General features: G+C 40.5%; 1 protein-coding gene and 2 long non-coding RNA genes across 5 annotated transcripts in view; 2 read left to right on the top strand and 1 right to left on the bottom strand.

Moving 5' to 3' along the window:
- The first annotated feature begins 524 nt into the window (after positions 1-524).
- Positions 525-7554, top strand: LOC143481774 (uncharacterized). Its single transcript, XR_013122068.1, has 3 exons — positions 525-666; positions 1486-1863; positions 5786-7554. It is a non-coding gene; the product is annotated as an uncharacterized LOC143481774 (long non-coding RNA).
- A 3312-nt stretch (positions 7555-10866) lies between these two features.
- Positions 10867-26948, bottom strand: part of LOC143481735 (NACHT, LRR and PYD domains-containing protein 3-like) — a 104429-nt gene continuing 88347 nt past the window's right edge. For 2 of the 3 annotated variants that reach the window (XM_076979847.1, XM_076979846.1), the window contains exons 11-15: positions 23465-23641; positions 14216-14392; positions 13770-13946; positions 13209-13385; positions 10868-12894 (exon numbers count right to left, since the gene is read on the bottom strand). In XM_076979847.1, coding sequence (XP_076835962.1) covers positions 12738-12894; positions 13209-13385; positions 13770-13946; positions 14216-14392; positions 23465-23641 — 865 coding nt within the window. In that variant the 3' untranslated portion in view covers positions 10868-12737. Of the gene's footprint in view, positions 12895-13208; positions 13386-13769; positions 13947-14215; positions 14393-23464; positions 23642-26948 lie in introns of all 3 variants that reach the window. The other variant, XM_076979848.1, reaches the window with a different exon arrangement.
- Positions 19011-19580, top strand: LOC143481776 (uncharacterized). Its single transcript, XR_013122070.1, has 2 exons — positions 19011-19230; positions 19449-19580. It is a non-coding gene; the product is annotated as an uncharacterized LOC143481776 (long non-coding RNA).

Genomic DNA, 26948 nt, shown 5'->3' with positions numbered 1-26948 from the left:
TTATCTCATACTGCTTTGGCGTACTGAATTGGAGGTCACAGGTCAGCTTTCCACAGGAAGAATATGGCCAGCTGCGTTAATCATGATAATTTTTTTTTCACATGTTAAATATTTCAAATTATTCACTACAATTAACGAATTAATATTGACAGCACTACCTAAAATATATTGAAGTTAATGAAGCAGTGATGAAGCATTAATATGTTAATTTCACTAATGTGTGAGCTGAGTCATTTGCTGAAGAGAAGGAACTATGTTTATGTATGAATAGAACAAACGAGAAATTAAAAATATCAATGGGATGTTAATAAAGACGAAAGATGACTTGCTTTGGTGAGTCCTTATGTGTCCTTGTCACGGTACTAAGGCCCCCTGCTGGCCACCTCCATCAGCAGCTGCAGTGTTCTGTGTATGTGCTGTCATTGTAATGTTGTATTCCTCCCTCAGACGTGTGTGGTCCATTAGGGTTGTTTGTTTGTCTATATATTTGTTTTGTCTTTTTACCAGTCGACTGTTGGTTATTGTTTCCTTATTTCAGAAAAGTCAGGGCTTAAACGCTTCCTTATTTTGAACTTCCCTCTCCCATCACAGAGAGGCTTTACATACCTTGGAGTATGGTTCACTGGCTGGGACTGTTCTTCATTTTTGTTAGTGTGACTGAATAGGGTGAGTGTTCTTTAAAAATTTATATATGTATATACAGTGGGGAAAATAAGTATTTAGTCAGTCACCAATTGTGCAAGTTCTCCCACTTAAAAAGATGAGAGAGGCCTGTAATTGACATCATAGGTAGACCTCAACTATGAGAGACAAAATGTGAAAAAAAAAATTTGAGAAAATCATTTTGTCTGACTTTTAAAGAATTTATTTGCAAATAATGGTGGAAAATAAGTATTAAGTATTAATATTAATAAAATAAGACATCACGCTGCTCAGCCAATAGAAGCGGTCCCGCTAAGCTAAGCCTCAACTCTAGCCTGGTACGGAGCAGGTTAGTTCAAACGTATATGTTGCTGTAGTAACTGAGCGAGGCTCAAGTCTAGCCTCTTTTGTGGAACCGAATTTGAGCAAAATGAGCCAGGCTTGTCTTAAAAAGCCCGGCTTACTGAGTTAGCTCGCTTCGTGGAATACCCCCCAGGAGTCTGTCCGGTTTGTGTTATCTGTTTACTGAGTCCCACTTGTGTGTACCTAAGTTCTTGTTTGATATTTCTGTCTTTGTGTTTAATTGGTCTTGTTCTGTAAACAAAGAACAATTGGACTTGTTCAACCCTATTGGTCTTGTTCAGGTAAGGAAGTACAATGGCGACTGTAGAGTCTTATAAGTGTCTTATGAACAGACAGTATGTAGTGACCGGGAACTGATAGTACAGTGGAGGAAATATCTATCCTTCCTATTTCTCTGTGTGAATGATTTTGAGAACCTCTGTGACAAACATTACAGTTGAATATGTATCTTGCATAATTTATTTGAATGTGTGTTTGCAGGTGTGACGGCCAGGGGTGAGCAACGAAAAGGAAGCGATCACGCCAAGTCTCAGGGAAAAAGGATGGTTTAATAGAAAGTGTGCAAACCTAAAACCCGTGCACTATCTCCAAATTAAGGATATAATGACCAGCGGTCAACTGGTGCAAAGACAAGACATATATAGGCAAACAAATGACCCTCAGGTGAGACGGATCACGGGCTCCGCCCACCTGAGGGACGCACATGACGTTACCAGACAACAACAACAACAGCCGCTGTGGACGGAGGCGGCCGGTAGGGGGCCGCCTCACCGTGACAGCAGGTTTGCAGTTGTAATCTGTAAGACGAGATATGGCCTCCAAAATGTCTGAGGAACAGCACACACAGAAAGGAGAGAGGTGAATAAATAATTGGAATTTGTAAAACATACATGCTCTTATGGTTCCCATGTTCCACATAATTAGTAACACTGAATTATCCTTTTACAAACAAGCAACAAAGTAATTAACACTTAATAAAATAGTCCGACTCTTGAAAAAAAAAAAAGGAGGCCGACTCTTGAAGAGAAAATGGATCCCACTTTAGTGTAGATCAATTTTGGTGTACAATTGAGATTCACTCCAGAAGAGGTCCGACATGGGATGTGCATGTTAGTTTGAGGGTGACACAGGTCTGTCATGTGACTCCACCTGTCTTGGGTTGTCTCAGGATGCTCCTGAAATCGTATTACACACCGCTATAAGCAGGACCTGGTGCACTGATTGATCGCTCAAACACCGATTTGCCAGTTATGACAATGATTCTGGATTTGCCCTTAATTAGGCTAATTCTTCTCAGTGAATGTGTCACACTCATTCTCACTCAGGGTGTCTGCGGGTCTTAAAAAGTAACAAGAGTTGATAAATCGGTTTTGGAAAAATTAAGTAACATGCACAAATGGACCGATATACAGGCTAACAAATACAGACAGATATGCATGCATACTACACACAGGACAGCCTGAAGAAGGAGTCAAAGACGGAATTTGACAACATAAAGCCCAATCATACAGTATGAACTGCTTACCAGAGATGTATAGTAACGAAGTAGAACTACTTCACTACTGTACTTAAGTACTAAAATGCTGTATCTGTACTTTACTGGAGTATTATTTTTTCTCCTACTTCCACTTTCACTTTAAATACTAAATACTACATCTTTTCCATTAGTTTAATACTTTTATTCCAATACATTTTTTACGTGCTGTATAGTTACTCGGTCACGTCCCACCTCTGCTGCTGCCTTCACTGAACACTTGATCTTCGTAATCTAGGTTCACTTGATGCGGCGTGACTGCCGCAAGCAGCCCCGTCGACAGGGGGGGACAACCGGGTCTGTTGTCCCGGGCCCCAGGGCCAGGGGGGCCCATCAAAGAGCCCAGCAATTTATTTTTTATTTAAACTCTATAATTTTTAAATAATCTTGAAATCTTTCATTAATATAAAATTCTGTACTCAAAATAAACTCAATGGCTAAAATATATATGTTTTTTTTACCTATCTGCATATTTTCGATTAAGTGCATACACCCCCGCATCCCACTGGAAAATGGTTTGATCCAGCACCGACCGTAACCGGCTGGTACCCGCACAACAGCGGGAAATACAGTGGTGGATAGTTAAAGTAAATACAGAAATCTGGAGCGCAGAAAAGAAAGGAAAACATTTACCTGACGAATTTTAATGTTGCATTGTGTTCCAGGTTTGAAAAGTGCTGGAATTTAGGCTAAAGTACTTGAAAATGCTTGAAATTTTAACTACTTCGTTTCACAACAAATAGCTGTCTGACTGAACAGTTCTCATGAAGACGTTAAGATTGGGCGTTTTGAAAATAAACAACCATTAAATAATGTGATAAAAAGCGAATTATTTCGAGTATATGTATAAATATTTAACTTAATTAAGTTTAACGTGCTGGAAAATATTGAAATGGACCTTTAAAGTGAAGTACAGGTGCTTTAATTCCACATTATAAAGGTGTATGAACCCTGCAAACATGACTTTGTTCATTGCGCTGAAGCGCGTCGCGCGCGAAGTGACAAAAGTCAAGAGGTGCACGACCTCGCGAATGGACAGTGCGCGAGGCCCTCGCACACGGGCGGTGCCACTGCGATTACGTCATTTTCGCGCGAACCCTCGCGACGCGTCAAGTATAAACCAGTCAGCTGTCAGAAACAGCTATGACCTAACAGAAGGATTGTCAAATGACGAATTTCAAATGACGAATTTCAAATGACGAATTTCAAATGACGTGCGCCGGAGGGGGGGGGGGCACATTAAACTTTCTTGTCCCGGGCCCTAGCAAGACTGTCAACGGGCCTGGCCGCAAGCGTCCACGCAGCAAAAATGATGCAATTATGGTGGCTCCGCCCATGTGTGTTGGCGTGTGTGAGGTCGTGCACTTCTCAAATTTTGTAACTTCGTGTGCGCCGTGAAGCAATGAACATGATTTGCAGGGTTCATACACATTCACAAGGTGGAATTAAAGCACTTGTACGGAACCTTCAAGGTCCATTTCAATATTTTCCAGCACCTTAAACTTAATTAAGTTAAATATTTATACATATACTCAAAATGATTCGAAATAATTCGCTTTTTATCACATTATTTAATGGTTGTTTACTTTCCAAACGCGCAATCTTAACATCTTCGCATTCTCTCATGTTTCACCCTGGAATAATGTAATACAAGGGAACTGTTCACCCAGACAGATATTTGTTGTGAAACGAAGTAGTTACAATATAAGGCATTTTAGATTAAATTCCAGTACTTTAGCCTAAATTCCAGCACTTTTCAAACCTGGAACACAATGCAACATTAATTGGATTTAAGGTCCAAAATACACCTTGCTTTCTCAGCTAAATTAAGGATAACTTGTATTTCTGCATCAAACCTACGATGTTGCGCAACGTAGGCTATCTGTTTTGATTGTGTACGAAGTGTTAAGCCCAGTTTTTTAAGTTGCTACTTGTTTTTACATACAGAACACTTGTATTTGTTTTCTTTGACAGCTTTGATTTGTAAGTGATGTATAAAAAACAAAACACAATACTTCTACTTTTTACTTTCAGTAGTTGAGTAATACATTTTTAGAAAATATACCGTATTTTCTGGTCTATAGAGTGCACCCTAATATAAGCTGCACCTACCAAGTTTTTTTTTTATGGAAAATGTTGTACAACAAACTTTTCAGTCTCTAACCCTGTCTTTAGGCGGGGACTCATTGTACATTTAACTGAACTTATCAGTTAAGAACTTATCAGTTCTGAATGGTGCCTGTAACATTTCATGTGCAACAGTTTTGGCTTTCAGCCGGTGTTGTGTCGAATTCCGACTCCCCTCGTTTATCCGTGCATAAAGACGCTACAGATTATATTGTCGATTTATGTTTCTATGCATAAATAAGAGCTAGACTTTAATTATCCATCACAGCAAACGGCACGGCATTATATATGTCCAAAGCCACACTGGCTCAAGGGTGTTAATTATTTTAAATAAAATACACACTGGCTATACCGAAGTTCACCTCTGACCATGATTACGCAATATTACAGCAGTATTATGTCTAAATATCTAGTTAGGACAAAACTAGAGTGCTCAATGAACTAAGTTATAGTCACTGTAACTGCCTAATATCTGTAGCGTCTTTATGCGTGTGCAAACGAGGGGACTCGGAATTTGGCACAACACATGTTGGTTTGAAAAAAAAATTCCGTCGTGCCTGCTGCTTACATGTGCTAAATGAAATTGAGCACTTTCTTCTTTGATTTACAACTTTGACCTACCACCTGATTCACTTTCTGCTCCACCCCCTTACGGGTGAAGAAAAATCTACAGAAAAGCCACACCTCAGTATGAGCTGCATAGTTCAAATTGGGGGGGGGGAAGTAGCGGCTTATAGTCCCGGAAAATAGTGTACAAAAAATTTTGAATACTTCTGTACTTCCACTTAGGTAAAGTTTTTAAAGAACACTTCAACTTCTACTCAAGTCACTTTTTTGATGGAGTACTTGTACTTTTACTCAAGTATGGGTCTCTAATACTTTATACATGTCTGCTGCTTACTGCACAACTGGATGGTTACAGTGAGCTCATATTGAACTGCGTAGAGATTGTCTGTTTAATAATATTAATGTAAACCAGTAAAAATCATGCATCTTCCAACCCTACACAATATGACTAGCAGGTACCAGTTGAGCCTCTGTGTATTATTGAGCTTGTGTACATGGTTGGTATGACAAGTGCATGTCTGATCATTCTCTCCTATTCTGTCTCACTCCCAGTCACACACGTGTCCCATACAACAACTCCTGGAAACCTACATATCAATCAAGTCTCTGGGATAACTCATCCCTGGCTTATGCACCACACACCTGGCTGAAACACAAGATACCTGGCTTGGACACCACACGCCGGGTTTGGGCACCAGACACCTGGCCCCATCCACGCTACACATCTGATGAGGATGGGACCTCATACACTTCTAAATTCTAGAGCCCAACTTCGCCGCCTCCTTCCACAGTCCCCATCCTGGAAGCCAGCACAGCACCGACCAAGATGGACCCACTCCAGGAGGCTGGTGGGGTCTTCAGAGGTGGGAGGGTTCTGTCATGGTGTGCTGCTGCCAGCCTAAAAGGACACACTCTGTTCCTCCTCTTCCAATTATTAGTGCATGTCTTTCACTTGCAGCTCATTGTGTTTCCCTATCCCAGTCACTCACAGGTTACTGTGATCATCACTGCTCATTGCAAAGAGTGACAGGACGCCCGTCTCTGAGTCACCTGAGTCAACTTCACCATTAGTTTAGAGAATGCCTAGTTTGTTACTGCTGCACAGTGAGCCTTTTACTTTTTGTGTCTTAAATGGATAAGACTAAAAAGATTAAAAGATTTTGTAAAAGATAAAATTGTTTTTATAAATATGCAAATATATATGTGTACATTTATGAGATTATTTATGAGATTGTTATATACAGTGCTGCCCGAAATTATTCATTATGCAAATTTTTGACTTAAAGTTGTTTTTATTCAACCAGCTTTTTTTTTTTGACTGGAAGTGACAGCTACCTCCCAGAAGATAATAAGATGAAGTACAACAGGCATCATTGTGGAAAAATTTACTATTTACATTTGAATAATAAGTGGCATGTTATTGTATATGTAAATACAAACAAGATCTAAGGAAGATCTAAAGATCTGAGGAATATATATTTAGCATGCTGTTACGTGTCATGGTAGGGAGTTTGCTGCTTGAGCAATCCCATCTCATACCGTGATGCAATCAGCCTATCCTGGAGCACCTTGGACTGGACAGGGGCGGGTCTTCACACATAAGAATGGCATTTGGAGACCAGGAAGCGTCGCAATTGCTTTTGCGCTATTGCTTTTGCAGATGCTGTTAGTTTGGTATTGGCTTGTTTTCTGTTTGCCCTCTTCCTCTCCTTTTCTTTGTGCTTATAAGTCTTTGATATTGTGATTTCAGTTATATGAGATTTTTTTTTTAAATCGCTGATTGTTATTTGCTTTAATCTGACTGTGTTTACCAACCCCTTTTGCAAGTTAGCCAGTTAGTTTTTCCTCTTGTATTAGTATAGGATAAAGCAGCTTAATTTTTTTTCCTTTCATTGGGCTCTGCTCTATCAGGGTACCCGCGGGCCCTTAAAAAGTCTTAAAATGTCTTAAATTTAGTTTTACATATTCAAGGTCTAAAAATGTCTGGAATTTTAGGAGGGGAGGCATTAAATAAGTGTGTTGCTCAGTTTTTCTGTTTTATTTTACCGATGTATATCCCACAATAATTATCATTTCCGCCGGCCGTATACTCCGCCTAATGGCAGTAGTACGTCACCTAACAGGTGGAAACAGCAGACGATGCTTTAGCTGCCAGCACGCTGCTTTTCTTATTTGAGGGCTGCGGCGGGAACAACAATACAAGGATGCAGACATGGGTAAATGTCCATTCAGTGAAGTGGCTGGAGGATGAAAAATATTGTGGCTGGCTGAAACCTTCCAGTGATTCGTATGAGGCGCGATGTGAACTTGCCGAAAAACATTCAAACTTGGTACAATGGGCTGTAAAGCACTGGATTTTCATATGAAATCTGAAAAACACAAGCGATATGATAGCACTCATAATAGTAATATGCATATCGAGTCATTCGCTGCTAACTGCAGTTTAATTGTAAGTGCCAAAAATGATTTGTCTACTGTGTAGGGCGACCAAACGTCCGTATTTTCCGGGACGTATTTCATGTCCTGTCTTGGATTTTTTTTTTTAAGTGAGGAAATGTCCTGGTTTTTAACTTACCTTCATTGGACCATTACAATTTAAATTTACAGGCACTAGGGCACTGCTCACGGCGCTGTGTGTGAGGTAATCCCTGAGCCGCATCGCGACCAGCACGAGGTTCCGCGTGCCAACAATGCGCGCTGTCGATTCGCGAGGTCGTGCACCTCTCGAATTTTGTAATTTTGAGTTTTTTGTAACTGTCATAATTCAGCCTTCAGTGAGGGCAGCCCTGTTCTTAATCAGGAGTCAGGACAACATTATGATGGACTCAGGGCGACACACATTATGATGGACTCCAGGCGACACACATTATGATGGACTCAGGATGACACACACAATGATGGACTCAGGACAACACACATTATTATGGACTCAGGACGACACACATTATGACAGACTCAGGACGACACACATTATGATGGACTCGGGATGACACACACAATGATGGACTCAAGACGACAAACATTATGATGGACTCAGGACAACACGCATTATGATGGACTCAGGACGACACACATTATGATGGACTCGGGATGACACACACAATGATGGACTCAAGACGACAAACATTATGATGGACTCAGGACAACACACATTATGATGGACTGAGTCAGGACAACACACATTATGAAAGACTGAGTCAGGACAACACTCATTATGGACTCAGGACAACACACATTATGATGGACTCAACAAGAAGCTTATCAAAGCTTTTCAAATGCTTATCTTAGCACTGTCTGTATTAGAGCAACAAGTCCTAAGGAAACTCTTGAGCATAATTGGCTCAAACAAATGCCCAAATTTAAAGTATACAGATATATGAAAACTGTGACGGGCAGGGAGTGCGAACAAAAAGGAAGCAATCACGCCAAGTCTCAGGGAAAAAGGATGGTTTAATAGAAAGTGTGCAAACCAAAAACCCGTGCAATATCTCCAAATTAAGGATATAATGACCAGCGGTCAACTGGTACAAAGACATATATAGGCAAACAAATGACCCTCAGGTGAGACGGACCCCACCTGAGGGACGCACACGACGTCACAAAACAACAACAACAACAGCCGCTGTGGACGGAGGCGACCGGTAGGGGGCCGCCTCACCGTGACAAAAACGAATGTATATATAACCCTACATTCCTATGCACTGTGGAGCAGGTCATTCTTGCTAGTTAGCTAGGACAGCTAGCTAGATAAGCTAACTACAAATTTGGCTAAACATCAGCACTGCATTGAAATACCTGTATCTATTGTAAAGTGTTCCCTCGTTTATCGCAAATGTTAAGTTCCAGAACCATCCACGATAAAAGAAAATCCGCAAAGTAGGGACGCACCACTATATTTATTTAAGCTTTTATACACTATTTTAAGGCTTTATAAATTGTGTTTACAATCTCGGGGCAGTCATGGCCTGGTGGTTAGGGAACTGGTCTTGTGACCGGAGGGTCGTGGGTTCGATTCCCAGACCTGAGGCCATGACTGAGGTGCCCTTGAGCAAGGCACCTAACCCCAACTGGGCGCCGGGCTAGGGCTGCCCACCGCTCTGGGCACATGTGATCCACAGCCCCCTAATAATCACTAGTGTGTGTGTTCTGACTGCACAGATGGGTTAAAAGCGGAGGACAAATTTCGATTGGGGTGTAAAAATCACAATTGACAAAATATGGCACATTTCATTTTTCGTTTCATTTCATCTCATATAGGCAAGACGCATTTCAGGCGGGCGATGCTGCATCTCGTTTGGTGTGAATTCATCCACTGAGTAAATATGCACCATTCACTGTAAATCGTAATATTTTATGTATTATATTCCTTTATTGTTAGAATTAATATTCTAAATATATTTTTATACATTTTTGTAATGTAAAAATTTGTAAATGTAAACGCAAGAGATGAATAAAATTGTGCTTACCTGAGGCTTTGGCAGTGGTCAGTTAGTTCATTTGAATTTCTTCAGAAAATTAAACGGGCTCATTTTGATGATGTCATAGACATTAAGTGCTTTTGATTGGCTGGTGTGTATGTTGGCCCTGGGACTTCATCAAAATTGTTGCCCTCAGTACACTTTTGACTTGGCAGAGTCAGGAGGTGCCTGCTGGCACATTCTCCTTTACATCATTCTGAGACTCAAGTATGTTTTTTATTGTAGACGCCCAGGTCACTTAATTGCTGACTGTGCTTTGTGGAACTGAAAAACTATGTCTTTCCTAGCTCCCTGATTAACTCAGGGAGATTAAACACAGAAACAAACCCTCAAACAAGAAACAAAATAGCCAGTCACCCTTACTACTGGTGCAACAAATATATATACAAATGCAGACTAGCAACAGTATCACAACCAAAAAGGGGGGGGGGGGGGGGGGGGGGGGCATCTGAAATCGTAATCAATCGTGCAAAGTAAGAGTCATCAACCAAATTATCAAAAAATAGAACCAAGGGAATCCGAATGTGCACAAAACCAAAGTGTAAACAGCCCCACCCAGACCCCCCCCCCCCCCGTCCTTGTCCACTTCCACCCTTTATACTGTCACACTGCTCTTCCTCCTCCCTCCATCATCACATTGAGCCGCACCAGTTGTGGAAGGCGAATAACGGACGGCCCCCTGTAAACAGTCTTAAAGGGGCAGACTCATAACAGACACAGGTGAAAAAGCTGAAAAACTATGATTGCTCCACCAGATGGCATCAGTTGACTATCAAGTACTTGAACATCTGCTAACTCAGCGTCAGGTTTTATATTTATTGGGTCATTCCATGTCAAATCAACCAAGAAGTGTAAATTTGTGTAAATTGGTTTTTTGTGTAAATACTGCATTTTAGCACAACATAAATTTTGTTTTGCTTCTCTACAAATCAGGAAAGTTTGAAGGGATTCTGAGATGGTCAATCAAAATTTTGGTTGATTTGACATGGAATGACTCCATACACATTTTTAAAAATTATTATCTGTCACTTTATTTTGTGTTTTATAACACTTGTGAGAGGGTATCAACAGTATTTTCTTTAGAACCTCTAGAGGGTGCTCGAGAGAGAGAGAGAGAGAGAGAGAGAGAGAGTCTCTCTCTCTCCCATACCATCATCCAAGGGGTTGACGTCACCTTGTGCCTGACCACAATTCCCCTAGGCCTGTGTAGACGTGGACTAATTTGTAGCTCTCAATGCCTCATGAATGCTATTGTGATCATAACAGCAATATTATTATTTCCTTTTATCATCTGCCAATCACTCTGAAAGTTACACAATGCATAAAATAATGTAATGCATTTACATAACGACTGTTTGCTAATAGCCAACATTTGTTATGTAACCTGCAAACTAGTTTATTCATCACATTGTCTTGAAAGTTTATAGTGTAATTATAAATTTGCTGAATTGTGATGGTGAATAGAAAATCATGACTTTTGTAAAAGAAATATTGTACTTTTTTATTTTATTTTAAGTAAACACTGTAACGCAGCTCGCGCTGCGGAGCGAGGAGACGGACACAAACGCTGAGGAGAGCGAGATTTATTCAAGGGAATACCAAAACCAGTGTTAAACGAACAGGCATGGGACAAACCAGGAGGGCAGCCAGAACAAAAAAGGATAACGGGCATATTCAGACAGGGAACTAACCACGAGGGGAAAACGCGGAACAGGCAGATGTAGACGGATAACAGAAAACACTAAGCGCAAACTCACGAATGGCATCAAGGACAGAGAACGGGAATGAACAAAGCCCAACCAGACTGATTAGACAAAACCACGGATAACTAGACTGGGGGAATACTGGGACTTATATACATTGAAACTAAACTAGGGACAGGTGACGGCAATGACACGGGGGCGTGGTAACAAACAGGGAATCACGGAGACAAACAAGTGGGGCGGGATAAACAGGCACGGAACATAGACACGAGGGAGTCCGGAGTGACAGCCAAGGGAGGGGGCGTGGTCATACGTGACAAACACATACAGTACTGAATGTTCAGCCCTTCATGACTGAACTATTACATGTACAGTTTTGTGAAAGTTGTCAAATGTTGAGATGTGTATACCCACGTATAACATTGATAAAAAAAAAAATGGTGGAATATTTTTTAAACAGATTTCCATACACAACAGGATTTAGTACCACACTAAGGCCTGATAGTATTTTAAATAACAGGCCTACCTAATGTAATGCATTTACATAATAAATGTTAGCTAATAGACCTGCTGGGCAAGGAGAGGTCACATATTTCCTGCCATCAATATTGACTTCATAAATAGGCTACCATTCGCAAATCTGAAACTACTAAATATTAATTAATTAATATACTTATTAAATGTGTAAAAACAATGTGGAAAGTGAAAAACTTTGGGGAAGGATTCTGTTTTTTTTTATTCTGTTTGTACTGCTTTTATTTATTTATACTAAATATTTATTAAAAAGTGAACCATCGCAACACCCGCTGGCAGAAAAGAGAATCAAATGAAGGTGATGGCGGCTTCATCACATAGATAAGAGTAAAATATATTTGAACTAGCTTGCACAGGAATTTTTTTAACAAATCCTAAATTATTTTAAGTAAGCATTTGAATATTTTTAAGAACATAACTTTTAAGCACCACAATGTATTTTATTCTTGATGTATTTTATCATTTTACTTCTTTCAATTCTTTATTTAATTTCTCATAATTTTTATCTCTTTAAATTCTTAATATTTCAATTTAAAACATTTTGTAATATTTTACTTTAATTCTTGTTAAAGATCTTCCCAAGGTGATAGATCTTGGGCTATAATAAACTTCTCATAATATTATGTGATGCACTTTGGGTTGCCATTGTGGATGAAAGATGCTAAATAATAAACTTATCTTGTCTATATGAAGAAAGAGAGATTCTGCGTGTGTATTTATAGACATTACATTAGTAACACACTGTAGTTTCTCCAGTTTACAGTTTGTACAATTTACAGTTACTCTGCTTTACTCTACCTCCAGTAGAGCAGAGAGCTGCTTCACTCCTGAGTCTCCTGGTTCATTGTGGTCCAGATTCAGATCTCTCAGGTGTGATGAGGGGTTTGACCTCATAGCTGAATACAGAGCAGCACAGCCTTCCTCTGTAATACTGCACCAAGACAGACTGTAGAGAGAAGGAGAAAAACTACTCACACAATCACAATAACACCAACACACAGGAGCTGAAAGTGAAGTGGCACTAACCTTCACTTATGTCTTATGTTGTGTGTGTGTGTTAGTGAGAGAGAGGCAGAGGGGAGTGTGTGTATGTGTTAGTGATTAGTACATGGATTGTGTGTGTGAGAGCGCAAGACAAAGACAGAGAAAAAAGTAATAAAGAGTGAAAATGTGTGAAAGAGAATGTCAGAGTGTGTGTGCTACTGCTATACAGAAAAAGTGTGAGTGTGTCTTTGTGGGTGTAAAAAGACAGTAACCCACTCTAGTTTCTCCAGTGTACAATCTGGATCTTGCAATAGATCAGAGAGCTGCTTCACTCCTGAGTCTCCTGGTTTATTGTAGTTCAGATTCAGTTCTCTCAGGTGTGATGAACGGTTTGACCTCAGAGCTGAACACAGAGCAGCACAGCCTTCCTCTGAAATACTGCAGTTAAACAGTCTGAAAAGAAAAAGAGAAACTCCTCAGTTCAAGAATCACACCCCCAAACACAAAATGTCTTGCATATACACATACACACACTCAGAAACTCTTTACTAACCACCCAAACACATGCAATGTGTTTGTGTTTGTGTGTGTGTGTGTGTGAGTGAGAGGGGGGGGCATAGGCCCATGGAATAGGGCTGCAGAGAGAGTGATGTTTGTGTGTGAGAGAGGCAGAGAAAGAGACAATGTGACAGAAAAACTGAAAACTATATGCCTTTTACATTTTATACTTCAGCATTTTATCACTGTTTTCTTGTTATTTTGGAAATGCTTTGGCAATATTATACCCATTACAGTCATGCCAAACAAAAACCTTTTAATCTTGGTCAGGTCACTCACTGTAGTTTCTCCAGTGTACAGTGTGGATCCTCCAGTAGAGCAGAGAGCTGCTTCACTCCTGTGTCTCCTGGTTTATTATAGCCCAGATTCAGTTCTCTCAGGTGTGATGAGGGGTTTGACCTCAGAGCTGAACACAGAGCAGCACAGCCTTCCTCTGTAATACTGCAGTTATACAGCCTGCACAGACACAAAAAACTTGGTTTACAGGTCTGTGCACACAAAAAGCCATACACAATCTCACATTCAAAAACACACAGAATCTGTTCTACAAACATGCATACACTCTTCACTAAAAACCCAAAACACAATATGAGGTTTGTGTGTGTGAGAAAGAGCAAGTGAGTGAGAAACCAAAGCAGGGGTGGTGGGAGTGTGTGTGTGTGTGTGTGTGTGTGTGTGTGTGTGTGTGTGTGTGTGTGTGTGTGTATAAAGAGTCAGTAACTCACTGTAGTATCTCCAGTGTACAGTGTGGATCCTCCAGTAGAGCAGAGAGCTGCTTCACTCCTGAGTCTCCTGGTTCATTGAGGTTCAGATTCAGTTCTCCCAGGTGTGATGAGGGGTTTGACCTCAGAGCTGAACACAGAGCAGCACAGCCTTCCTCTGTAATACTGCAGTTAAACAATCTGCAGAGATAAGGATAACATTTCACACTTACAGCTCAGTACACACATGTGTGCTCATACATAGACCACAGGCACATCATACATAAACACACATAAAATAGCTTTCACAAACACATAAAATGGCTTTCACACATGCTCATACAAATTATATATGTTGTAATGAGACTAAAATATGATCATTTCATCTATTCCAGTTATATAAAACATATTTCCCTGAAATTTCAGGGTGGTGCCCCTTATAATTATTCATAATCAATCAATTGTAATGCGCAGTGAGAGACGAACAAAACGAGGCAGCTTTAGAATGAAACACTGACGTTACGTTTATTGGGTGTGAGCGCAGATAGCACACATTAAGCATAACCCTTACCAAAAAAAAGTATACTTAAAGTTTATTTTTTAAGTAAACTTAAAGTATACTTGGGAAATATACTTATGTAGTAAGTATACTAATATCAATGTACTAATAGTATACTGGTAAGTTTACTAATTCAATACTTCTTGGGACTAAATTGGCCCACTTTTTAGTTTATAAAAGTATACTTTTAAGTATACTTTAAGTGTAAGAATAGTAAACTTTGAGTACACAACTAGTTTACATTTAGGTTTTATTTTGTACTACAACTATACTAAAAGTAAACTTACAGGTATACTGTTAGTTTACTAGTTATATACTTCTAGTCTAGTTTTTAGTTTATGAAAGTACACTGTTAAGTATACTTTAAGTGTAAGAATAGTAAACTTTGAGTACACAACTAGTTTACATTTAGGTTTTATTTTGTACTACAACTATACTAAAAGTAAGCTTATTGTGACGATGGGGTCGTGGTGAAGGATGAGACACAGAATCCCTCTTGACTGACGTCACTTTCAGTTTATTGACACGATAAACATCCAAACACGCACACAGAAACGTGTAGACTTAAGCTAGAGATATACATGCTGTTAACTACGCGTTTGCGTACGCATCATGGCTGCTTCGCGTGTCCTGCGTCGGTTTGGCGCGTAGGTCTTGCACGTCCTACAAAAGTTAACGCGACGCGTACTCGAACGTTGTCTACACAAACGCATGGGCAAACAGCAAGTATGTTTCCAGCCTTGTTCGCTACGCCGCGTTAACTTTTGGAGGACGTGCAAGATCTACGCGCCAAACCGATGCAGGATACGCGAAGCAGCCATGATGCGTACGCGAACGCGTAGTATATCTCTAGCTTATCGCCCAATTCAAAAACAGCAGCGTCTCTCCGATGAAGATGCAGATCTGAGGGAGAAGGAGAGATGAGATGTTTAATGTGCCCCCACCCCGGTCTCACAGTGAAAGACCATTCAGTTCCTTTTGCTGAGATTATTCTGACGCTGTAGGCCAGTGACAGAATTAGCTTCTCCCCATCCACTGAATCATAGCTTTTAGACAACGACGGACACTGCGCGAACACACATTAAATAGACAAACCACATAATGATCACGAAACGAGCCACAGGTGAGACCAATTAACACACTCAGACACAACCAAACTCATGAAGATCCACAGAGGACTAGACATAGACAACATAAACACACGCCCAAAGGGGAGGGGTCAGGGGCTGTAGTGTGACAGGTAAAGCAGAACTTGTGCATATGCTTGTAAAAATGTTAACATAAACATAACATTTTAAACTCCAGAATTATACTATTAATATATAAATTAAAAGTTAAGCATGACTCAATGACTTGATCTTATTATGCACTTGGAGCAAGATATAGTAAGTATTAGTACTTTGTGGCAAAAAGATGTAAAAAGTAAAGTACAAGTATAAATATGAATGTACTTAGTCTTAGACTTCTGTTTATACTTTTCAGTATAAGCCAAGTATACTTCAGTATACTATTCTAAGACTAACTATGAATGTACTTAGTTTTAGACTTCTGTTTATACTTTTCAGTATAAGCCAAGTATACTTCAGTATACTATTCTAAGACTAACTATGAATGTACTTAGTTTTAGACTTCTGTTTATACTTTTCAGTATAAGCCAAGTATACTTCAGTATACTATTCTAAGACTATACTATGAATGTACTTAGTTTTAGACTTCTGTTTATACTTTTCAGTATAAGCCAAGTATACTTCAGTATACTTTTCTTAAGTATCTAAAATATAGTTTATAAAAAGTAAACTTCAAGTATACTTCCTCAGTTTTAGTACAAAATAAGTATACTCATAGTACACTTGAATAAACTTCTTTTTGGTAAGGGAAACACACACGGGTGTCAGACTAACAAAGACGAGCACAGGGCGTTACACACACGCTTTATGCACATTAACTAACAAGCACAGCGTGAAACACATTAGACTAATGACACGAGTGAACACACACACACACACACACACACACACACACCCAACCACACCCCCACATGTACATACACAGACACGGATTACACAGATACACGTCCCAAAGGAAGGGGTCTGGGGCTGTAGTGTGACATCAATATTGCTACAAAATTTGTGATTTGAGCTGGAGATTATTAACAATATATGACACAAATGTGAAGCAGTTCAAAAAACTGGTTATATAACTGAGTATTAGGTTGGTGATTCACAAGAATGAAAAAATTATAATAATAATTAACATATTTTGAGTTTGTAAAGATGCATCTAGATGCTGTAATTTTTTTGAACAGCTCAATGTTCATGTTTTATATTCTGTAATTAAAGTACTTCAGAACTTCCAACGACTAGATGTTAAAAATCCCTAAATAATAGATATCAACATGATGCATTTGTTCCTGGATGGATGGGGTTTGCAACATATCCATCCAGGATATGTTGCCTCTCTTGGCAGCCCATGCCACCTCCTTCCTCTTCAGCCAAAACCAGTGACTGCTTCTTTCAGCAGCAGTTCCAAGTTCCTTGATGGTCTGATGTTGAGCCTGTCCTTCGAGTTCTACCTCCTTCAATAGCCTTATGGTAGAACTAGCTACAAAGCCCCTACATTCTATTTCCACTGCACGTACATCTACCTTCCACCCCCGGCACTCTGCTTCACCTGCCAGATTTCCATATCGCAGCCTTTTCCTCTCATATGCTTCATCGATGCCTTCCTCCCAAGGGACTGTCAGTTCTACAATGAAGACACGTTTCCTGGATCTGGACCAAAGGATCAGGTCTGGTCGCAGTTTGGTCATTGCAATTTCAGGAGGGAACGTGAGCTTCTGACTTAAGTCTACACGCATTTCCCAGTCCCGAGCTGCATTCAATGGGCATAAGGTTTGGAGTAGTTTACAAGGTGGCTGTTTCTCTGTTTCTCGAACAAAGGATTTTTGCCAGGTGATAGTTTGGGCTTCTAGGGGCATGGCATTGGTGGTTACCTTTGTACTTTCCAGTGCAGCAGCCAGGCACTGTAATACTTGGTTGTGGTGCCAGGTGCAGAGCCCTATAGAGAGAGAGTCGCGTCAACTCCGTTCACTCCAATGGACCAGTTTTTTACAGCAATGGCGGATCGTGGAGCCTGTCAATAGTTCCCGGAAGTTAGCAGCAAATACGAGCAGCGCAGTCAAACTGGAGCAGTGGACCATCTGTGATACACTTTTACAGGTTAGTACGCTTAAAAAAATCAGATTGTGTATTATAAGGACATCAGAATCAAATTAGCATGTGCATTAAAATGTGAATTAAAGCATTTTAGTGAATTATCCACCTCTTAATAAGCAGATTTAGGGAACTAAATCTATGCTAAGACAACGCGAATACGGTTAGCGAGATTTCACATTAACGACCGACAGCCTATTAATTGTAAATTCCTCTCTTAATGCCATTTCACCTAAACGCGATGTTTTTGCGGGGTAGCTATAAGTATTGGTTAAATATAACATTTGAGTGTGATTGTAGAGTGTGTTGGGTCGAGGAGGTGAAATTAGGATATCCATTTTGGAGTACCAACTAACGTTTTATTTCCTTTTATTTTATTTATTTATCCCTTTATTTATTTTATTTTCCTTTTTATTTCGTTTTATTTATTTATTTTTTATTTTATTAACGTATTTCCTCAGTTTTTGAAACTGCTGGATATAAAAGACGTATACTATTTAGTGTGATTAAGTTTTAAATATTGTCACGGTGAGGGGGCCGGGTCGCCACCAGAGGGCGCGCAACCCGGCCAGCAGCCGATCCCAGCACACACCCCCGCGCACGCAGCCACTCCCACAGTCGCAATCACCATCATACTGAGCACCTGTTTCCTGTTTACTTTGCACTTCTTAAGCCCGCAGGTCGTCTGGTCCAGTGCTGCACATTGCCACTACACGAGCGTCTCTGGGTGTCTGCACGTCCCTACCGTGTGTGTCTGTACGAGCGTCACCTTGCATCAACTGTGTATGCGCTACGAGCTTTACCTTGCATCTGCTGTGTTTGCGCTACGAGCTTTACCTTGCATCTACAGTGTATGCGCTACGAGCTTTACCTTGCATCTGCAGTATATGCGCTACGAGCTTTACCGTGCATTGCGTGCTACGAGTATTACTGGTTGCCATGGATAATAAACCACCTTCTGTTCAACCCACGTCTCCGGCTGCCTCTGTCCCGACGCCCCCGACGTCACAAATATTCTATCACTTAAAGAAATAATATAATTATTAGGAGTTCATACTTATTATACCTGTGTCAACACTATAGCTGTGATCAGCAGCTATGGGCCCTGTCTTTACAGGTCCAGTGGTGCATCGTAGTGCAGGGGGGTTCCTCTTTCTGAGTGCGGGGCGATGCACAAAAATGGTGGGAACAGCATCTGCTCTCAGCCTAGTCTTGCCCTGTTTGGTTTTGATGAACTGGTCTGCCTCAAAATGTGCCTGCAGAGTGATGTGAGTTTACTCCTCACACATGACAACTCAGTTTTGTCTACCCATATACATATTCCATAGTGGGTGAATACACAGTATTAGAGAACACTTACTGGATACGTATACACTCATTACACGTATAAAAAACAACCAAGGATGTGCAACAAGTTCAAATTCATATCACATCAATACTCATAATAATCATTTTCTCCCGTCTTTTTCTCCTCTCTCTCTTTAAGTCAAAGAACCATAGGGGATTCAATGGAGCCTGCAACTAGATAGCACCCTCACCCTGCACCCGAGTCTGTCTGGAGTCTTAGATTTTTTTTTGTTCACTATTCTGTATTTTAATAAATCAGGCATTAAGCTTTCCAATAGTGTGTTTATTGTGAAAAGTGCAAATGCAGTGTTTGATGATTACCTCACATATATATTTGCTGTTGTAATCTTTAGTGAGGGTAAGATTGCTCCTGCTTAGTTGAGACAACCATTTTTTTCTCCTCTCAGTATCAGTGGGGAAACCATACATTTTTGCTCGATTGGAGCATCCCCATGCAACACAGCAAACCATGGTGGACACTACACAAACAACATGGAGGAAAGGACCCAGAAAAACTGCTTGACATGATATTCATATTTGAGATTATTAGAGATTTATTTAATGAATTAATTGCTGTAAATAAGTGTGTATTAAAAAGACAAGATATATATATATATATATATATATATATATATATATATATATATAATTTATCTATGTATTTTTATATGTCATATACTGTCTGGATGTAAATGTAATGTGTTTTAATGTACCCTTTTAAAGCATATTTCTGCACAATGAAGTCAAAGAAAATTTTCCTTCTGTCAGAAAATGTACATTAGTCATTTAGATTACTTAGGTCACCAATACCATGGGATTACAGAAATTACCATGAATGTTAGAAAATTAATCTCATCTGAATTTCTCACCCCTTCCTGTCCCTCTAAATATATAAATGAACGTAATATATAACAATTATAAAACAATCAAAGCATTAAACAGCAATGTGCTCTAAAATTAGCCTAAAGTTGGTCGTTATATGTTCACAATAATCCTCAAATCGCAGTTCTGTCTCTGTGTTTATGCGCTCAAATTGAACTTCCTGGAACTATCTGAAGCCTCCGTGAATCACGTGACCATCAAGCGTTTTGAACTTCCGTTGTCGCGACTCTCTCTCTATACGGCTCTGGCCAGGTGTATCTGACCAGAGTGAGGCTGGTCTTGCAACCTACCAGGATATGTTTCAAGGTTGCTGAGACCTGGCACTGGGGACAGGCTGTATCTTCGCCAAACCAGAGATGTAGGTTGGTTGGAGAGGGCAGGACATCATATGTGGCTCTGATGGTAAAGCTCAACGTTAGACTCCATATTCCACAGTTCGCTCCAAGTAATTTTTCTCTTCTCCACGTCATCCCACCTCACCCAATGGCCTTGTTTGGCTTGGGATACAGCTCTGGCACACCTATCTGTTTCCTCCTGGTGACGAACCTCCTTTTCCACCAATTGCCGGTATTCTCCTGGAGTAGCCTTGTGCTATGTGTTGAAAGACCCACACCAATACGCCCTCTTCCATGTTGGACTTGTCCCACTATGTTTCGGTGTCTTAACGCGAACTTTGCCTGTGCCACTGCTGTACCTGGTTTTCATTTCCTTCCTGTGGCAAAGGTAGAAGCTGTACCTCTCACAAAAGGATCCCTGGACTCTGTGGTCATTTTCAGTCAGGCTTTGGAGCATTTACACTTTTCTATGAGGCTTGAAATCGGCAGAGAAAGGGCTCCATTGCTGTACAAACTTATGCTGCTTAGACATCTGGGTAAACCAAGCCACTTCCTCACCTGCACATTTACCAATCGCTCCATCCATTGGTATGTGCTAGTGTAACCTCATAGATGGAAATTGGCCACATTAACCGGGGCAGCAGCCCAAGCTAAAAACACCAGAGCTTCAATTTCCCTGTGAGAGCAGTGCTATTAATCTGATTTAGGCCACTGACTATATCCTGCCTAAGTTGTTCCAACTGTTTGGAGTCTTTTAGCTCTGTACTGTACCAACGACCAAGGTTTTTGATGGTCTTCTCCAGGATCATTGGTTGGTATTGGTTCGCCATTGATGTGAAACCTCTCATTAGTGAGCGGACCCTTGATAATAGAGATAATGCAGGATTTGCTGGGTTTAAACTCCATTAGTGTCCATCTAATGTTTACCTGGAGTTTGTCCAGCAGCCATTTAGTGCATGCAGTTTTTAATATTTACATGTTCCAAGCATCCTGAGAAACTACCTATCCCTGCCTTCTGCACTGAAAAGTCAACATAGCAGGTATGATGAGAGTCTTTGTGCCACTATGCTGAAGAAAATCTTTCCTTCCACGTTCAATAGGCTAATCTGATAGAATTGGTGTATGGTCAAGGAGTCCTCCTGCCCTTTGCAATGAAAAAATAATTTTTCCCATACCACCTTCATTAACATCCAAAGGATCTTCAGGGCACCTGGCATGTTCTTATAAAGTTGATATGAAATACCGTTGGGCCCAGGGGCTGATGCTGTTCTTGCCTGCTTAACTGTGTTCTCAACCTCTCTCTATGTAGGGGGTCTTGAGTCCATCTGGTGGCATGCCATGTGGGATGGTGACTGGCACATGCCTGAGAGTAGGTCTTTCCCAGGTGTTCTTCCAGTTCCCTTATGGGTAACTTGAGAATCCCTGATTTCTCCTTGACAAATAGGTCTTTGGTGAACTTGTAGGGATCTCTGTAAAAGGCAGCTCTTGCTCGCTCTTTCCTCTTCCGTTGCTTTCTCAAGCATTCCACTCTTCACAGAATTGCCAGGCGCTGTTTGACGTCACCCTGTAGCAACTCGAGCCCTTCCTTTTCTGCTTCTGTGGCCTTCTTCCACTGCTTTCTCAGGCCACCTTCCTCTTTGACCAGCCGCTTGATCTCTTGCGGCCTTCTGGACATAAGTGGGCCTGAGGATTTTTACTGAGCGCCAGGGGTCTTGCATGTCACTCCACTCTCTCTGTGGCATAGCTGTAGATAATCTCTCCCATCTTCTCCAGTTTTCTTTCTACACCCCCATTCAGTCCCTCTAGGAGGTGAACAACGTCTGTGTTGATGGTTTCCCATTCCTTTTTGTTGCAGGATTTAGGCCATAGAATTTGGGACTTCTGTTCCTCCATTTTCTTTTTTAGCACCGTCTGTTGCTGGATGGGTTCTTGACTCATATCAATTGGTGGGACTGTGCCTGTCTTGAGCTTCATCAGGGGTGCTGATACCCTGTGGGCTGTAGTGAGTATCCTGCCACTGGGCTTCATCTGACTTATTTGCCCTCCCACTAAGGAAATAGTTTTCAATGTGGGGTCCCTTTGTACACTTTATCAGGCACTTTTTCCTACCCTGGTGGATCTTAAGACCCTTCTTTGATGTATTCTTTTCCAACCACGGATAGAGGTTCATAGCTAATATCCTGCCCCTGCTGCTAATTTAAATATACATAATTATATACTTTTCTCTTCATGTTTTGTTAGAAAACAGTTTGCATTGTTCTGAATGCATGGAAATAAAAGCCATTATAAAGATTTTGTCCTTATCTCATACTTTGTAACACACTGCTATTATTTTGAAGACAACTGTATGTGCTAGTTAGTGTGAGAGAAAGTGTGTTGTGTTTGTGTGTGAACAATGAGCCAGTAAGTCAATAACTCACTGTAGTTTCTCGAGTTTACAGTGTGGATCCTTCAGTAGAGCAGAGAGCTGCTTCACTCCTGAGTCTCCTGGTTTATTGTGGTTCAGATTCAGCTCTCTCAGGTGTGATGAGGGGTTTGACCTCAGAGCTGAACACAGAGCAGCACAGCCTTCCTCTCTAATACTGCAGTGTTCCAGCCCGCGGAGAAAAAAACTTCACACTCACAGCTGAAAATCTACACACGCACGCATGCACACACAGAGTGTGTTTCCTCCATACATGTACACACACCAATAAACAACTGAAGTCTCACTCAGTGCCCCAAACATGGACAGTGTTTACATGTATGTCAGTGAGAGAAAGGGGACTGTGTGTGTGTGTGTGTGTGTGTGTGTGTGTGTGTGTGTGTGTGTGTGTGTGTGTGTGTGTGTGTGTGTGTGTGTGTGTGTGTGTGTGAGAGAGAGTGATTCAGTCTGTGAGAGATGGATATTGAATGTTTAGGTATGGGAATATGAAGAACCAGTAAGTCAGTAACTCACTCTAGTTTCTCCAGTTTACAGTGTGGATCCTCCAGTAAAGTAGAGAGCTGCTTCACTCCTGAGTTTCCTGCGTTATTCTCACTCAAATTCAGCACTCTCAGATGTGATGAGGGGTTTGACCTCAGAGCTGAACACAGAGAAGCACAGCCTTCCTCTGGAATACCGCAATTAACCAGCCTGCAGCGAGAAGGAGAACCACTTTGGTTACAAACGTAGAGACTTTAGTCCTGAAGGCTTAGTTTGTCTGGGACATAATGGCTGAACTTCACATAGTGATGGATGAACACTCATGGGTTCCTGTCTCTGAATGCTCATCTGCCTCCTCATATTGTTCTGCTCTTCAGAGAACTACCTGTAAATGTTATGCAAATGCTTCTTGCTCTTGTTCATAATTTTTGATAAAATGAATAATCTGTAATGTAAGGTTAAAATATGTTATGTGATTTGAGGTAAAATCACATGGTTACAGTTAAAATACAGAAAAGTAAATTTTCTTATATCTTGCGAGAGTGCGCTGCTGCGCTCACCGGAAATCAGAATTCATGTTTTTTCTATTTGTTCTCATGGACTGCAGCCTTGCGAAGGTCTATCAAATGGCTCCATCACAGCACATTATAAGGCCTTAACCCTTATATGGTCCAAGGGTCTGTGGGACCCATTTTTTAAAAATCAGCTTAAAAAAATTCTACAATTTTTTTTTTCAAACTGAGATTCATTGGTCCTTGGCTCATTTTCCGTGAGCAACATAAATCAGAAAATATTTTCAATGACCACCTCCCCGTACACCCCCCTTCACATTTGTATTACGTACAGGGTCCACTGGGCCCTGGGCTAGTCAAAGTGGGCAATCAACATTGGGTTGGGTAGTTGATAGTCATCAGTATGACTTTAAAGGATATACAAACAAAGGACAGAGGTGTTTGGCATGCAAAGGTGGGCAACCATCAACACTTTTGATGGTTGTCACATCAGGGGTTGATTGCATATTGTCAGACAGCAGACGAAGAATCTCTATAGAGACAAAGGGGTGAGATCTGAAAGAAGCATCTTTTCTCTCAGCCCTCATTATCCCTCCCTCCTCTCTGGACCTGTGTGTGTGTGTGTGTGTGTGTGTGTGTGTGTATGTTTCACCCAATCATGGGGACATGATGCTATAAATGCTAAAAAATGCTATAAAAGATGGCACACGATTCTCAGTTCAGACTTACAGCTGATATTGGAAGAGACAGAGGATTTTGATGGTGATTCAGAAGAAGAAATTTCAGGATCACATTTCTGAAATATCAGAGTCTGATAGTGATAATGAAAAGGAGGATGAGCAGCAGCCAGCTCCGTTAGCACCAGCCCGTGAGCAGCTAGCCATTGGACCAGCCTGTCAGCCAGCATGTTTTATGATTCATTTCCTTATTGTGTTACATTTTAATAAAAAAGTAACTAATAAATAAATGAGAGCAAACTAATTTAACATATGTATTGTTTATTTTACTTGCAATTGGGCTAAATCTGCTGATTATTTTAACAAAAAATGCAATGGGTCCACCACACCCAGCTGGACCCCAAGGATGAAGACAAAGCCTGGATCTTATCTTAATTTGATGGCAGAAAAGCAAGACCGACTGTTAAGAGATGTGTGAATCATTCTCAAAGAGTTAAGAACCTCTTTTCAAGACAAGTGGCCAACGAGGTATTTGCCGTATCATGCTAATGCTAAGCGCTATACATGTTTTGTATTATGCTAATGCTAAGCGCTATTTCGTATTCGTTTACAAACTGTATTGTACGGTTTATTGATGTATTTTTGTACTATGTTCATACCACGAGAGCATGTAGTTCTCATGGTATGACCGGAGGAACGTATTAAAGTGAGAAGACGTGCCCAAGAAATAAACGCCTGTTCCAAATAATCAACCTGTACTCCTGTTGTTGTGAAGAGAGCTACACTACCTGTTTAGTTGTGCTGGCTGTTCACCTTTGGCTTCAGTTATCGTTTAACTTGAAGATATGGATAATAAAAACTCTTTTACTTTGTCTATGCCTCTGGCATCTTCTGTGCTGCCCACTTCATCACATTCACCCATATAAACCTTTTGAACCCTGATGCTATTTTCTAGACTCCTTTAAGGATCAGTGATAATCCCAGTCTAAGGTCTTCCTGGATTAGTAATGTTTTTCATATTAAATTTCTAATGCAGAGGGAAGCCATTTTAATTAAAAGGGACATGCAATATGTCCCAGATAGCCTTATGACAGACATGAATAACACACAGCTCATTGTTTACACTAACTTGTTTAATATTTCAATTTTGTTAGCCAATGTTTATGCCCCTAACTTTGATGATTTCATATGATTTTATATTTTCATTCATTGACTTCATATCTAAGTATGGAGTAATTTACCCTTGGAGATTTTATAACCAATCCACACCAAATGTAAACCCAACCCCCACCTACCCCCATCCAACCCCTCTTCTGCAAAGGCCACCACCAGGAGCAGCAGTGGTGAATATGGACTGGTGCAAATTACACAACCAGACTCTGAATGTAGACAAAACAAAAGAGATAGTGGTTAAATTCAGGAAAGTATAGACTCTATAGTCTATATTATAGAGTGATTACTGTCCTCACAACACTGATGGTTTATCTGTGGAACTTCTCACAAACACCTCACACTTGGTGTAGCCCTAGCAGAGAACCTTACCTTGAACCCTCAATACCAGGCCCAGATCCTAAATCCCAGTGTAACGTTGTTAAATTGTTAAATCCTGCATAAATGGGTTGAGACTTTTATTTTGTAATTGGTCTATACCGTTTTGCATTGTGGGATTTCTGCAGCGGGAAGAGAATTACATTGCTGCAGATAGGTGGGATAATCGTGGGTCTGAGATAAGTTATTAAAATCCATATTTGCACTATTTTGTATGTCTTCGATTTAACATAAATTTAACCTGATATGTAAGGTGATCTATAAATTGGATTTGTGTGATGTTTTCTCGTTTTGTATTTTTTTTTTGTTGGCCTTAATGTATTCGTATTGGAAAGTCCAAATTATAATACGGCATTTGTTTTGTTTAGGCAGACTCCACATTTTATCCCACCCTAAATATCATTTTATCAACCCATGTGCAGGTAATTTATTACATTTGTATTTTAAGTTGTTTGCATTTTGTATGTTCTATGTGCACCTCGTGGTCCCGCTAGCATGTGCGATCCAAAGCGTGACTAGCCTGGAACGTTATGGCTGCATTCCACGTGCAGTACCGGTGGTGGCCACTGAGTGTACTTTTTGTTCATGTATATAAAAAAAAATGGATGAAGAAATGTTTTGTGTGAGAAGCAGAGGGAAGAGAATTACATTGCTGCAGGCAGACTCCACATTTTATCCCACCCTAAATGTCATTTTATCAACCCATGTGCAGGGAATAAATGACTTCATCCAATTGAGCGTCCTCATCATTTTCAACACAACGCAGAACAGTTACACCAG

The sequence above is a fragment of the Brachyhypopomus gauderio genome, chromosome 18 (genome assembly GCF_052324685.1).
Source record: "Brachyhypopomus gauderio isolate BG-103 chromosome 18, BGAUD_0.2, whole genome shotgun sequence".
Lineage (NCBI taxonomy): Eukaryota > Metazoa > Chordata > Actinopteri > Gymnotiformes > Hypopomidae > Brachyhypopomus > Brachyhypopomus gauderio.
This window is presented reverse-complemented; position numbering and strand designations above follow the sequence as displayed.